The 16,406-nt window shown below is 38.7% G+C and overlaps 1 protein-coding gene across 1 annotated transcript in view; it reads left to right on the top strand.

Annotated features, from left to right (window-relative positions):
• Positions 1-12,008, top strand: part of kif21b (kinesin family member 21B) — a 63,975-nt gene extending 51,967 nt beyond the window's left edge. The window contains exons 33-35 of the mRNA XM_088422428.1: positions 3,279-3,478; positions 4,962-5,085; positions 6,603-12,008. Of these exons, the coding sequence (XP_088278554.1) occupies positions 3,279-3,478; positions 4,962-5,061 (300 nt within the window). The 3' untranslated portion in view covers positions 5,062-5,085; positions 6,603-12,008. The remainder of the gene's footprint in view (positions 1-3,278; positions 3,479-4,961; positions 5,086-6,602) is intronic.
• Positions 12,009-16,406: the final 4,398 nt, after the last annotated feature.

The raw sequence follows: 16,406 nt of genomic DNA, 5'->3' as shown, positions 1-16,406 counted from the left end.
CAATACAATCTATTTTACAGCCTCTTGTCTAATTATGAAGTTGCATCTGAATGTAAGCCCAGGGTATAAAATGATATTGTATATTACACCTCTGGCACGCTGCCTCCTTTAGGAGCTATTTTGTTCTCAAGATTTCTGTGGAAAAGCATAGCAATCTCGTGGGAAACAATGGAGCATTTTGTTTATAATTAATCTACACGCTATGGTAGCCCATCCCAAATGCTTTATAGAAGTGTAAATATGCCTTACAAAGCAATTGTGTGCAAACACAATGTAGTTCTATTTGTTTAGTCGGTTTACGCAACACTGCTTTGGCATCGTTTTTACACCATCTGATGTTTTCTGAGCAGTCAATTCGTCAGTCCAAACACTTCACTCACCAGACCAAGCAGTTAATGTTTCCACATACTGGTCAGGGAAGCATCCAGATAATGGTGTATTTATTTTTTATTTATTTATTTTTTTGCAATCCGTTCATTCCTCTTGGCCTTGAAGATGCAAAATCTTTCCAGTTCAAAACAAATCCAGCGCTTCACAAATTTGATACACCATCTGTCAATGAAAACGAGAAGGGACCATCCAGCTTGATGAAGTGCTTCAATGCAGACGCTTTCAATTACTCCCAACTCTTGACTCCTGTATGACCATGTTGAACAGGGATGAGAAATTTTCCAAATGAGGTCACCTTCTTATACTCAATTTGAGGCGGCTCAGTGAGCTTCTGAGAAATCAGAAATGAGTCAAGTGTAACATTTCAACTGCTAAGAATATTGCTTTTCAGGAATGCAAGAAATATTGTGCTTTACTTTAAAAAAAGATGGCATTTGAACATTTGATTTGAATATTCATAGAGAGAGATTTTTGTTATGTAATCTTAGCATTTGAAGCTAAAAGAGCTTCTGTGTTATTAAAAAGCTAAAATGCGTCTATAGTATCATAAAAAACTAAATTACTTTTGTTGCTAAAATTGCAACTGCAGAGAAAAACCCTAAAAACTATTCAGTTAAAAAAAACAACTAAATGCCTTTTCCATTTCGAGTTCCAGGAAAAAGCTGTTTTCATGGTTTTGTCGCAACCTCACCTCCAATATTTTCTTTAATTTATGTATTAAGAGAGAACCACTGAACCTTTTCTGACCTATAGATCCCATCTCAAACTGACAAACCTCTGCTGACCTCAATAATAAGTTCAGAGAGAGAAGAAAAAAAGCTCCACTTACTGAGTGCACTTCAAGACTCACAATTCAGTACATAGTATTTGAAATACACTTCACATCTCCAAGTGTCACTGTCATTAAAAACAAGTGCAGTGCAATTGTACAGGCATTGTTTTTTAAGTAACATTTTAACATAACTCCAATACCATTTATGACTATAGACAATAAAGATACGTTTTAACTGTGATTGCAGCGATTCAGTAAATTGTCGTTCAAGTGCAAAAATATTTGGATATTGGATAATGTGTTCGCTTCGATACATACAAAGAGAGTGTAATGATTGCTCGTTGTAAATTGACATAATTCAAGATTGTTAATTTTAGTATCCAAAACTGCTTTTTCTGCTGGAAAACAGAAGCCTTTCATAGGCCAAATTGTCTGCATTAAAGCAACTGAAAAGTTCCAAAATACATTTGTCCTTTTGAAGCCTATGTTTTACTCTGTTTATATCTAGTTCCAGTTTGGGGCTGAGGCATGGTTCACCTTGTTCTTTCTGCACCATTTTTACTAAAAAGCTCCCCGGGGAAGGTATTATATCTACATTCATGCTATTTGCCAGGTATTTTTGTCAGCATGTGATAGTTTGTTCCTGCAAATGTGTGAAACCATACAGAGAAAATGCTTGAGAAAAATGAGATGCAAAAAAAAAAAAGAAACTGTTTCTTTTGTAATGCTTTGAAAAGTCGAAAATATGCCTGTTGACTTGGTGAGTTTTTGAAATCGCAATTAGACAGGAACGTTTGCCACGATCACCAATGTAGTTTAACAAAACACAAATATATACATGATCTGTGAGCAGGAACAATCTTAGCTTCCTCTAGTTTTTTTTGCACCTGCTGCTTTGAGGTTTGTGTCATTACGAGTATCTTTTCTTACACAAAGTGGCTCATGTGGTTTCTTGACTGAATGAACATTTTCACCTTTGGATTGCAAACTGTACTTATATGTTGCCCTGTAACCACCCCCCCCCATATTACCCTGTCAGCTACTTTTGATTCATCTGTAGACCAATTAATTTTATTGTGACAAAACATACATTGATGACGAGGGCTGCAGCTATGGAGTACTTTTGGTGTTTGGATAGCCTAAAGAAAAAAAAAACATTTCCCCTCACGAGTGACCAACTTTTACACATTTTTGAGGATCAACATTTGCATCTATCACAGTCTATATGGAGCACTCGAGCATTGTTCTCCAGCGCCTAATTTCTTCTAGATGCAGCTATAACATAGCCTAAGCCAAATAAAGATAAAGATGGGCAACAGGGGCCCTACTACAATGTCAGCAAAATGAAGTCGTTTGTTAAGTTCCCTGAATTGATGATTGAACATAAGTTTTAGAACAAAGTTTTGCTGTTTGCATCACAAGAGGAGTTATAGAAAAACTCGTCATAGTAACGCTGCAACATGCTTCCGGGAACTTCAAAATAAAAGCTTACCAAGGCATTTGTGTCCTGATATTGTTTGGGAAAGTAAGGTTGACCTTCTCACAATTGTTTCCAGCGAATTTCCTACTAGGGATGGCTTGATGCCACTCTTAACACGATACCAATACTGCAGCCTTGAGGATATCAAGTGATACGCGTCCTATATCGATGGAATTCTTTGTCACCCTAAAAGTTGGTAGTATTATGTGGATGATTTTTTTTTTTTTGACATCCAACAACACCACGTTCACTGTACAACAAACGCTCACTTGATGAAACACAAGAATAGGGCAACCGTGGCGACAGTTTGTCGTTCAAAGTAAGGTTGAGGATATAATATATTTTGGACTTGTGCATTGTGTTGAACCGGTTCTCATGAAAACCATCAAATACAATTTCTGGCATTTTTTTCGCCTGAATTGTACTCAATACCAAACCAGTAGATCGGATCGGACATGCCTGACAAATGGTCAATACTTTTCTTGGTTGAATTAAAAAATTCTTTTTCATCATGCTATTCACTTTGACATTACTAGGCTACGAAGACAGTCGACAACTGAAAACGCCAAAGTGTTGTGAATCCACTAAAAAACGTGCGTTTTGTTGATACGACCTCTGTCTCCACTCGCTCAACAGCAAATCCCCATTGCCCACAAAGACTGGGTGTGCGCCCTGGCTTACGTTCCGGCGAGGCCATTGCTGCTCAGCGGATGTCGGGGCGGCATGCTGAAGGTGTGGAACGTCGACAACTTCACTCCCATAGGAGAAGTCAAAGGTCACGACAGCCCTATTAATGCCATATGTACCAACTCCAGGCAGATTTTCACCGCGTCCAGGTAACGTCCGTTCCTGCTGCACTAGCACGAGGCTCACTATGCAATTAATCAACCCTACTGGGAAAGCGGCTCTTTTTTTTTTTTTTTTTATCAGTGAAGCCTACGTTCAAAGCGGTCCCCTTACTCTGCGCTGCGGGACAGAAAAACCTCCCAGTCAGAAATAATTAGAATGAAAATGTTATGATTAAATATCATTGAGGAGAACATTTTTCATACTGTTGGCTATTTCACTCAGGTCCTCTTGGAGTCAAATTCAACAGATAATAGCAGGCGCAATGATCTTTTTTTTTTACTGTATTTATATGTGATCTGAATTTCACAAAGAACATTTGGATATTTTTTTATGATGTAATTTGTAATTGTTGATTGAACATTGACAGTGGATGTAAACACATCCAGTGGGGAAAGTTCCGGTAGTTGTCAGGGAGGCTAACTTAAAACTAGCATCAATTAGTGTAACAATGATCACGTCTGTAATAATATTGACTTATTATTTTGATTATATTTTGAAAATACTAGGGTGGAAAAATATATGATTAGTCACATCCATTGTAAAAGATGATCATGTGACTTTCATTATAATCATAAATAGTAAAAATGAACTGGGGCAACCTGTCACAATTCAAGACTTTTCGAATATATTATTCCATTTAAGAATGGAATAATGGGGTTTAATTTGAAGGTGCAAAAATGTATTTCAAATCCTTTTTTTTTTTTTTTACAGCAGATTACTTTTTACCAACCAATTATAATTTGTTTTAACTTAGGGATAACAAAAACAACAATTTAACTAATCAATTGGATTGATCTCGATTAAAACAAAAGGTAATCAGTCTTTTTAAATGAAGTACTCCTGAAATCAGAGGATTTGGACAATTTCAATAAAAAACTCTCTTCATGATTAGTGATTATTAAATTAGTTGTTGATTATTTTCATAATGAACTAGTTACTAATAAAATATTTCTCAATTTTCTTAACAACGGAAAGTTGTTGGTTTTATCACAGGTTTCCGTTCCTTTGAGGACTCCTGATACTTTGCGATAGTAAAAGTATTTTTCTACCTGATTGAAAATCATATAGGATGTTCACACAGCCCGTCTTAAAAATACGGATATATTCCATTGAAGGTGGTGACAGCCGGCGTTTTTGTAAAAACACATCACGCGACAGAATGATGTATTGGTGTTCACTGTGTGCCCCAGTGACAGTAAAGGAAATTAAGAATAATATCATCCCTTGTAGAAAAGGGGCAGTGGTGGTGTTGAAAGGTTATAAAACTTTAATAATAATGTTTAAAGTTTGTCACATTGCAGCACGGGAGAATTCATACCAGATGATGATTCATTCCCTTCTGTTCCCGACCTACTTGACTAACCTTCAAACCTTGTGCTTTCCGTCTTATCCTCGTCATCCTCCTCCGCTCTTGAATCCTCCGGACAACAACCTGTTTGTGTCAAACTCTTCCATCCTGGATGACCCCAGTGATTGCAGGGTGAAATTATGGAACTATGTGCCTGGCTTGACCCCGTGTCTTCCTCGCCGGGTCCTCGCCATCAAGGGCCGAGCCACCAGCCTCCCATGATTACCACCTTCCCTCCTCCCTCTGGTACTTTCTTTTCCTTTCCTTTTCCTATCCTAACATTTTTCACTTTCTTACCTTTTCGTTCAACGTTTTATGCGCTACGGTTGTTATGCGGGAGTGTTATGCCGCTGCATAATGAATAACTAACGTGCTGTGTAATACAATATAAGTAGTATAACAATGAATCGCGAAGGGTTGGGCTTAACTCTAGCACATTTGAATTTTCAGCACGAACCTAATTGGTATTGTCAGCCCATCTTTCCCTGCCAATTATCTGGAATTATCATCAATCTTCTACAGACACTGCAGTCACTTTGGATTTAAAGTAATTTTCAATTCATTAGGGGTTGTTATAAAAAATGGATGAGTACTAAAACAAGTCTGCCCACAAATGGCTAGGCACGGTACAGTTTTAAGTTGTAATATCCACATTCACCACTAGATGGCAGACATGACTCAGTTGTATTGAGTCTTATACTGTCATTTAATGCAATGTGAGTGGGACTATTAATTTGTCACTGATTTCGAATGGCGTGCAGGATAAAAGTAGAAAGGCTATGTGATTGAAATTAGCAGTTACTTGATTTTTTTTTGCACAAAATGTGTTTTTTCACTGAATGTTGATTTCCTATTCAGCAGTTTCGTGCCGTCCTTGAATGGTCATTTTTATTTAGGAACATTTTTAGAAGCCTTTGCTCTGAAAAAAAAAAATCTAAATAAATCATAGTTTATTGTTGTTTGCATCAAAGTCTTTATTGTTGAACAGTGGCTCATTTAGGCATGCATTACGATATGTATTCTAAAAATTGAAATATTTTATGAGTGGGAAAACAAGTCTACCGAGTGAGGGATATGAAAATAGGGCAACTAAATCTATCTGCTAGAACCATGTTTGTGTCACTGTTTTGAACACGAGTCGTTCTTGCAGACATACACAGTGTTGCAATGGTGGCAGGGGAGAGAAACTTCCCCCTCCCAAGCAAAGTGGATATCACAAAGCTTGGGATAATCTTCAATTAAAAGAATAATAATAATAATATATACTAATATATGAGCTCATAGTTGCTAACAGGCAGCATACATCAGGTTAAGAAGTGTGTGATCCCACACACCTTCCCCACCTCATCACTGATGAAAAATTGTGACGCCGTCCACGATTGAAGTTGCTGTCATTTTCAAACCCAGTCGAGTCCCACTTGAAGTGAGCAAAGCAATCCACGTCGTCATACTTTCATTCACACCAGTTCGTTTTAACTAACTTGTAAACACAGCCTAATGAGATGACATTTATTTAATGACGTGGGTGATATAATTCACATAGAGGATTGAAAACATTGACTTTGGTGCACAAGAAACTTTATGTCATCAGTTTGAAAGTAGGTTTGTGAAAGTGGGAAAAAAATAAAGCAGAGGCGCATGTGTCTATGGAGACCCGACTGATGTTATTTTTCTCTTGTGTTTTCCTGACTTCCCTTTACTCGCCCTCCCCTTTCTGAAAATCCTCCATATCCCTGGCCCTCCCCCGCTGTGCCTGTCTGCAGTGACAAGACGGTGAAGATCTGGCTGTCAAAGGTGTGGAGGAAGAGGTGACAACACAAGTGACGATCGGCACTTGGCCTTTTTTTTTTTTCCTTGTGGCTTTGGTTGTGACCTCACTTCCACCACCAAGGCAATCCCATATTTATTTGTCACTGTGAAAAGTGGAGCATTTCCCTGAAAGGCATAATAAACGATTGTTCCTTTCATATTTTTTTTTCCAATTGGAATTTGAAAGTGCCATTTGTTGTGATGCCACTTGGACAAGGCAAATGCATCTTGCAGACGCATCTGCCACCCCCGTTTCTCTCATCAAAACAAAATGATGAGTGGCCTGCCGTCCCGTTTTTGTAAGGGGACTGAAAAGAAAAATACTGATGGACCATTCCTGTAAACACCTTCAAAAACGTTTTTTTTTTTTTTTTTAAATTGGGCAAATCATTCCTGATCATTTTATATTCAGCTGTTACATCTCAACTTTTGCTCCAGGTTGTTCTTCTAATGTCACTGAGTTTCTGTGGTGATCAACAAGTCGTGTAATTTTCATTTTCCCTACCTCATTTGTTTTGAACTTTGCTTTCCATGTGGGCGAGAACACATTTATGGGTCTCTTTGCACAAAAAAAAAAAAAAAATCTGGTGCTGGACAAGTCTGGCCCTTTATGTTTGTAAATGTGTCCTCTGTTGGCTCAGCCTGTCTCACTGCTGACCTTGCAAGCAGGAAATCACATATCCAGTAGCACAAGCGAGGTGATGCTGCCCCTGGAGGAGCTCGCCCGACTTCATTATCTTTTGCAAAAAGCCCTGACGACAGCAGAAAAACAAAAGACCCCCTGCAGACTATACGGTGCTTTCATTAAGGGCAAGATCGGTCCCGCCCAATGCTGTACGTGGGCTCCTACGTGTTTTTGGTTTTTTTTCCTGCTCTCCGCGAAAAGGGGAACCAAAACCCCCAAGAATCCCTTCCTGTGGTGAATAGCCACTAAATGGCTAGGGTCAATTCATGCCAATTAAGCTTACATATATGGATCTCTAAGTTACAGTCGAATTATTGCAGTATATAACAGTGAATTTCTGTACTGAGATGATTTGAGAATTCCCCTCTTTGGACTGTGAAGTCAACTGCAGTGGAACCTTTTAAACTGAATCCAACATGTTACAGAGTGCTATAAAACCAATCAGTCATCATCACGCGAAGCACTTTACACTCCGTTCACTACCAGCCCATTTCAAATGGATGGTTGGCTTCACTAGCTGTCAGTGGAGCCAAGTAAAAATGGATTTTTGACGTATGGTCGTTACGTATGATCGTTGACAAATGGCAAGGAATGAGTCAATGAAGGAGTCTCGTTTTTCATCATTCGTCCTTGTTGTTTGTGTAGAAAGAAGTATACATCTTTTAACAATTAAAAAAAATATCTTTCATACATTTAAGAAGTCTTACCTGGACAAAACTGGAGAAAAAAGAGAACTACTACAAAGCATGCGTTTCAAGAGTACAGAATACATAAGGAGCTGGAACATCCCAGAATTGTGTAATATTTGAACCAAGGTTCTCAAATTACTTGAGTCATTCAAACCATAAATGTTAAAAAAAAAAAAAAGAAAATGCAATTTTATGAACCACTAATATTTTTGCCTCTTGATGAATTGTTAGGCAATGTTTGTTATATATGGTGTGATTTCGTGGTGTTAATTCAATCCCTGGAATATGCGTGTCACCCCAAAAGCCAAAGAAAAAGCAAAACTACATCCAGAATTGTTTTCTATGAGCCAAAATCTCAAGCTGAGTTTCCCCCAAAAAAGAAGCTCCGTTGAACTTGTGTGTGATTGATATTTTTCCAAAGGCGGCATTCTGGGTTTATCAGCTAATGGATGCATGGATTTATGTCCCGAATCAATTACTAAGGTTCCATTGTACTTAATGCCGATCAGTCCAAAGAGAGAAATAACCCGTTCAGCATACTGTGCAAACTAGGACGCGGCTCTGTCCAAATCACTGTTTGCCTGATCGCCACTTTACACGTACCATGAGCAGTACAGTTTGTTAACTTAAAAAGCCAAGGGGCTAAAGGAGGGCATATCTCCACCTAGGATTGCACAGGTTGAAATCAGTTTGTCCAAGTAATTGAGCTTCCCTCCCGTGCTTAGGGTAGTCCTCGCGCTGAAGTTTTCACCCCCTTTCCCGCCTAGCCAAAGTCTGTGTGAAGCCAATTTAATTAGCGCTCTCACATTTCTCCCGCCCGCTCTGCAGAAGAGACTTTCTAGTGGAAAGCAGGTCACAACAGAGAGGGATTTTGAAATCTCCTTCCACTCTTCTGCTGCTCCGTTAAATGGCGGGAAGAGATTTTGTTTTGGAAGTAAATGGACACAGATTGCAGAAATGATTTTCACTGGATTTTCGTTTTTAATGCCTGTCAGGCATGAAAGTGTTTCTTGCATGTGTGTTTAAATGGTGTGAAATCCCCCTCCCCCATCATCCAAATCCACAAAATTTGCCGTGTATTTGGGACTAGTCTTTGAAAGTGATGCAAAGATGTTGAATAGCTGCTGCTCGCAATTTGTGCAGTTCCTGCTACTATCACGAGTCAGATTACTTATACGCTCCAAAAGCATTTTCTTTGTTTTCATGAATGCGATTATGTGGACCAATGTGAGTGACGGATGTTTTTGGTTTCTATATTTTTTTTCTATGATGAGAAACTCAGGTACAGGTTGAAGGATCATTTTAGTTTCTATTGAACTCATCACTTGATGTGATTTTTGCCTTGTTTGTGAAGGGTACTCCCCTGTTCATTTTATTTCTACATTTTTATTTTATTTTTTTATCTGTACACTTTTCTGTATATAGTCTTACTTTGCTGTAAAAATCTTAAGGAGGTTTTCCAAATTTGGCCAAAGTATGTAAATCTGTGGGGGAAAACGATACTTGTATAGGCTTTTGCTTGGATTGAATCGCTCTTGTTTTTTTGTGTTTTTTTTTTTTTTTTCTTAACAAGGGCAATACTTTGAACCCTTTACTGTATTTTAGTCTGTGCCAACTAGCCAAACAAACCCAATTGCCACCTTTCAAGTTTCTAGGTCATACCTGGTGAGGAATAGGATCTCACTGTGAGTGGCCCCCTGCTTAAACATACAATTTTGATGGTACTGACTGAATGATTGCACATCTGAGGAGATTACAGTTCATCCCATCTCAAGTTATTGGCCTCAGTCCTTAACACCTGCATCAATTTCACATCCAATTGTCCAAAGGACACAGCTTTGAAGGTATTCTTTTGCTTCAAGATAGTCTTTTATTCTGGCCCTCGTTATCTTCAAAGTTGTCACTAGTTCTAAAGAAATGTCACTCCAACTATACAGTACGTGGCGCTCGGTGCTGTTAACTGTAAATAGTCATGCCGTAACTTTCATTTGAACAAAACGGACTTCACTTTGTTCAGAACGCTTCTGCATCTTCACTGCTGCAAAGGAGTATTATGGCCTTATTCATGAAAACATAAAAAACACTGTAAATAATACAAAATAACCTAAAGTCTCATTAAAGAAAAAAAAACGTAGAATACGATGGACACCAATGTACTTGTAGTTCAGCATCTGCAAATTTGTTTTTTTTCCTCTTTACTTTGTTTCTTTAGTACTTGTTTTCATTTTTATGCATTTCAATCTGTGCCAGTTTTATGCAAGTTTTTGTTTTTTTGCAGACTGACCGTGTCCTTATTCCATGCAAATAGCCTGGATCCCCTGTATGCCCTATTCTGTACTTTCTGGGTTGTTTTGCACTAGAAAGGTTGTTTTGTTCAAGACAGCCTCAAAAAAGTCAGCTGTTTTGTTTAAAACAATCCAGAAAGTTGAGTCAATGTGTCCGAAATCCTGGGTCGGTCTTTTGTTAATCCATAACTGGGTTATTTTTTTAACTCAGTTGTTTTGATAGTACACTCTAAAATCTGTATTATTAATCCAACCGTGTTTACTGTGTACTCTTCAAGCAGTTGGGTCAAAAAAGGAAACACCCAATATTTGGGTCAATTTGATGCAACCTTCTGGGTTGTTTTGCACCAAAAAAACAAACAAAAAACAGGAATCATTTTGTGCAGATAACCTCAAAAATTGGGTAGTTTTCGATCAACTTTTCTTTGATTTACTTGATTTTCATTTTTTTATCTTCTTTTGTGATTGGCCCTAATACTCCTTCATACACTAAATGTTAGGACTGCTTTTTAGATAGTAAGCACGACTGTGAATAGTCCAGAAATGTACTGTATGAAGCAGTCTTAAACTGAACATTGACTGTGCACTCAAAAAAAAGAAATGGCACTGATTCAAACAACAAAGAACATAGTCTTTTTGATCTTCCGTAGGTTAGCAGATGATTCTATTGACTATTTGTCAAATGTGCAAGCATAGAAAGACGCTTACGTCAGCCTTTTACAGTTCTGTATTGTAAATGTTGAGAGTAGCATGCAGACTTTTATTAGCGCGAGTCCAGTCTTCCACTGGCATCTTTAGGATTTAAAAGAAGAAGCTTACAGTAAAAATGCTCTTAAGGGATTCATTACCATCCTTACTGTACAATCCAGCCTCCAACCAACAGTAGGCACTATGCAGCCGACTGATTTAAAAAAAAAAAAAAGACTTACCAAAGCTCAATATAATTTGAACAGCTATCAGGCTCCGTAAAACAATGTGAACAGAAGTGCAAGGAATATTCAAGTAAGTACCAAAAAACCCCCCGAAAGAATGAATTGCCGCCAAATTTGAATTGATTCCATGGAGGCTTTCTGTCAGCGTAAAGCGGCCGTTCAAAAGTGATTGGCTAGCCTGCGATTTGCCACCCCGCTCGCCCATCTTGCGACTGTCAACCGATAGAAGCTCGATCGCCATCTCGACTTCCTCGTGCCTCAGCCAACAGGCCTTACGCAATGGCAGCATCTGCGTAGTAGGAACGCCGTCCTACTAACGCAGATTGTGTTTTATGTCTGCGAATGTCTCAGCTCGCTCGATGTTTAACCGCTGAGACGTCTTTTCATCATCGGGCCTGCGGCTGCCGACGGGACGGGCTCGCACTCGCGCACAATCAAGAGGGCTGCCTGCTTACTTTTTTGCTGCTAGCCGCCAGCTCTCAGTCACACATCTCTTGTAATAATAACACGTTGCAATGTCTGTGAAATCAATACTTGATTGCGACATAAATGCAGGGTCAAAGGTCATTTGTGCCTTTTATTGCACAGACTACTCATTCTTAAATGAGTGTAAATGTTGTGTACAGTTTTTTTTTTTAATGTATGAAAATATGCATGTGACCAAGCCATGTACAAACATCTTTCAGTGTACATAATGTAAGTAAATATTTAATGACAAATGCAACGTTCCCTGAACAGAATAAATAAGTTAACAAAACATTTGTCGGAACTGCTTTTTAGTGTGTGTTTTGATGATTTCATCCGAAACAAGGATCCACAACCATTTTGGATCACCACCTTGCAAGTGCAAGTACTTTTAACATACCATTGTTTTGTTCATTTAAAACATAATTATTTTGAAGAAAAACAAATGTAGATCAGCATTTCTAAACGCACACATACTGACTTTCTAAAAAGGTCATTTTTAATTTAAATATCAGTCTCATTTTGTGGCCCGATCCCAAACGGGCTGTGCCCCTTTACCATTGGTTGGGAACCGCAGCTTTAGAATATGAAGTTTGTTGATCTTTTTGAAAAACAAAGAATGAGAAAAAGACAATAAGTTTGAGGTCATATACCAAAAGCCAAACATGTCTTTCTTTGGTTCCACAAACAACCAGTAAGAGCATGTTTCTGCTTCTCCATGGGAAACTTGTGAGGATATTATCACTATTCTTCCCTCAGTATCATTGTTCCATAAAGAAAAAAAAGGTTAACTTAATTGGCAGGGCAATCAACTGTAATGTACATCTAATGCTAAATGACACCCATTGTTTTTGAACTCTGTTCTCCTGGAACCAGCTTGCACATCTATTTTTTTGGTCTATAACTTTTGACTCAATTGAGCTACCTTACTAAGTGACTAACTTTCCAATGTTTGTCTTGCTAGGACAAAATGGACACAAATGAATAGGATGGCTCTCAGGACGTTAAATTAAAACACGTCTAGGCTAGCCCACTCATGATTTTTTCCTACTTCGCGGCAGAAAAAAGCTAAATTTGTTAGTTGCCTTCATGCAACGTACATATTGATATCTAAATCCATTAACAAAACATTCTACATGGCATCATTTCCTTTTAGAAACTAGTAGTGAGCGTCCATATTCAGTATCCACAGCGTTCCTTCCCTTTCTCCCCTTGTCACAAATTGTCAGCCTGCATTTATGTCAGCGGCTTTAAATAGAGCTAAATGTACCCAGTGGTGCACAGACTCCACTAAGGTAGAAAGATTATCGTCTGCATATCAGCACTGTTGCATTCTAATAGGTGGGAAACAAAAGTGATTTGCGTCATGTGTCTAAAAAAAACACAAAATTAAATGTTCACTGTAAACAACAAAACACTCCATATTTCACTTTGCTGACACGACTATTACTTTGCTTTGCATTTTTCTTCGTCAGCCCACTTCTTTTGGAATTAATCCTTTGATTCTGAACCGAACAGTGTGACGTTATGGAGAGCTTGAAATAGAGATTTGTCTGCATGTCCTCTGGGTAGTTTACTTCTAATCTTCGGTATTCTTTACTGATGATTTAATTCGACCCAGTTCATGTAATTAACCAAAAGTAAATATGCGGACTAAAAGTAGAACATAAAAGAAAAATAACAGATGGACACAGCGTTAGCTGTTTGTTTCACCTGAAGCCATTTGTGTCTTTGTCAAGATTTTCCGGGAAGAAATGCATGCGTCTTCATTCCCTTTGCGAAAGCCGATCATTAAGTTGTGCGGGGCAACGCTTGCCACAGTCGCGGCGGGGCACACAAACGTTGTGATGTATGATGGCCATTAACGCCTCAGAGGAGGCGGAAGCCATTTGAAGATGCCAGTCACAAACAAGTATCCATATCCACAACACGCCCGTCACATCCCAGCAGGACGCGTTCCATCTGCTCGGCCCACATAAAAAAAAAAAAAAAAAAAAAAATCCCTGAATTTGATTGCGGTGTCTTCTTCAGTTTGATTACATCGCAACATTTCAGCCAAGTCTGCTCTTACTTGCTGATCCATTGATCTCTGTCCTTGTGGGCCATCAATCACCCTGCAACTGGAGGAGTACGTTCTGGCAAATACCTGCAGTGAATATTAACGCCCTTGCATTCACGCTGCTTGTATGTGTGTGACTGTAAACATTAATAACAAGTGGTTATCACTGGAAATGAAAGTTCTCACTTGCTCATCCATCATTTTGTCCCATTGTGATACACCGGCAATAAAAGGACCAAGGCTCGGGAGGCTTGCCAACAAAATAAACGTAATCACATTTTCGGTGCTTAAACAAACTTCATGTATCATCTGAAATTGGACCAAGTTAACACTGAACACTTCAGTATTATATTTATATTCCTTCATTCAATAAAATTCACATTTTTGGCACTTAAAAATGATAATAATTAACAAAATAGTATAGTAAGTACTATTTATATATAATATACATCTATATAATGAAATAACTTCATAAATAAGAACTTTTGTTTACCTTTGAAGTGATGTGACCTTCTTTGTATTTCTTGATTAACTCTAGTGTCATTTTCATAGTAATCATCTTCACTAGCAATTATGGGACCCATGGCTAAGCAATTAAAAGTTTGAATTAAGCGCTAAAATACACAATAAATACGATATAAGTACTCATAAGAGATCAAGTCTTTAGCATAACGGCATCCAAGTGACACCATGACACTGACCGATAGCAAACCAGCATCTTAGTGACACCGTGACGCCGACCAATAGCAGACCAGCATTTTAGTGACGTATGAGCGTAGTGCGACATACGCATGTACACTGACTGCCAAGTTTGAAGTTATGTCATTATTGTTGATGCCGTAAAGTGGGGAAAATGCCGTAAAGAGGGGACGAAAAACGTAGTACAGGTATTCCAATTCGTGAAAAAAAACAAGCCATGGGCGCCGTAACCCCGGAGTCCACTGTAATTTGGTGCACTTTACAATCTGAAAAATACGGTAATACAACTTTATCAGTTGTGATTTTTTTTTTGATCATCACTGTTACATATGTGTTTTATGTGTGGCCATGAGAAATTCAGCACCGTTCAAGAAAGTATACCATCCTAGTAAAAACAACAACAAAAATCCGTAGTGATCATTAACAGTTTACTTCCTTTTCATGGAGGATGAGAGCTCCTCAAGAAAAGTCAAGTCCAAGTGAAATAAAGCCAAGAGCATGCTAATTGACAGCAAACAAGGCTGTTGGAGGAGATGCATTGAGCTTGACGGATGGTTCGCTACCAAGGCAAGTAATTCAGCTAAAAGGACCTTCTGGGGGGGAAAAATGAGCAGGCTTGTAGAAAGAGCAATAAATGAGCAGTATACCTGAGGGCTGGGAATATTTATTCTGCTTTAAATAATGGATGATGCAGAAGGCAGCATTGCTGATGTGCCAATTAAGGGGGGCAAATGAGAACATACCTCTCATTTACTGCCATAAGAGAAAGGGTAAACAATGCCAAATGATTAACAGTTTCCTCGTGGTACTGCATAACCTTGGCGGAAAATATTGTAGTACAAAAACAACCCTTAATGGTACATAGTTTGATGCTATAAATCACTATTTTATTCAAGGTATAAATACCATGAGATGCTGTGAGTAAAGCAAATCATTCTGGGACGGTAAATGACCTCCGAAGAGGATTTTAATGATGAGGAATGTGCGCAAAAATATTCCCATTGTCAGATTGTGAGCATCTGCATGTCTGTGGAAGAGAGCCAAAGTCTATTAACCAGCTTGTTCTTTTCCCCACTTTGTTCCAGGTTTTCCCAACGCATATGCATGCATGCAAAATTGGAAGATTTGGCAGTCTGAGGGGCGCTCGGCGGCGCAATGAATAGCACATCTGCCTTGCAATTGAAGGGACGCGAGTTCAAAGCCACCACTCCCCGGCCTTCCTGTGTGGAGTTTGCATGTTCTCCCCGAGCCTGCGTGGGGTCTCTCCTGGCACTCCGGCTTCCTTCCTCACTCCAAAAACATGCATGGCAGGTGTCTTGCATATACAAAACTGTCCTTAAGTGTGATTGGTTGGCGGTCTCTGTATGCCCTGCAATTGGCTGGCAACCATTTCAGGGTGTCCTCGCCTACTGCCTGAAGCCAGCTGGGGTAGGCACCTGCAAGCCTGCGCCCCCTTGTGAGAATAAGCGGCTCTAGAAAATGGATGCATGGATGGATGGCTGTTTGTGGGTATATCATTTATTGACAGTAAGATTTGTTGCAATGTAGATTTAAAAAAAAACAACAACTTTTTTTTTCTGTAAATGTTTCTAAGACTTTTATAGACTCTTGACTATTGTTTAATTTTGTCACAGGTTAGTCCTTTTGTAAAAAAAAACAAAACAATGTCCTGCAGAGTAAAACATTATGGCTATTTTTATAGTATACATGAAGAAGCTTGAAAAATATTTTATGCAAGTTATGTAGAACCATAACCCACTCTAAAAACAGTTGAGTTAAAAATAACCCAGTCTTTGGTCATAACAGTTGGGCTAAAAAACTACATTTTGGGACAAAAAAGGACAAAGCTCCTAATTGGATCTCTCTGGGATGTTTTCTTTAAGACAATTTTTTAGGTTGTCTTGTACAAACCATTTTTTTTTTTTTGGGGGGGGGGGGGGGGGG

This window comes from Hippichthys cyanospilos, chromosome 9, assembly GCF_059441005.1.
Source record: "Hippichthys cyanospilos isolate Australia breed blue-spotted pipefish chromosome 9, RoL_Hcya_1.0, whole genome shotgun sequence".
Taxonomy (NCBI): Eukaryota; Metazoa; Chordata; class Actinopteri; order Syngnathiformes; family Syngnathidae; genus Hippichthys; species Hippichthys cyanospilos.
Note: the sequence above shows the minus strand (reverse complement) of the source record. Positions and strands in the feature narration are given on the sequence as shown.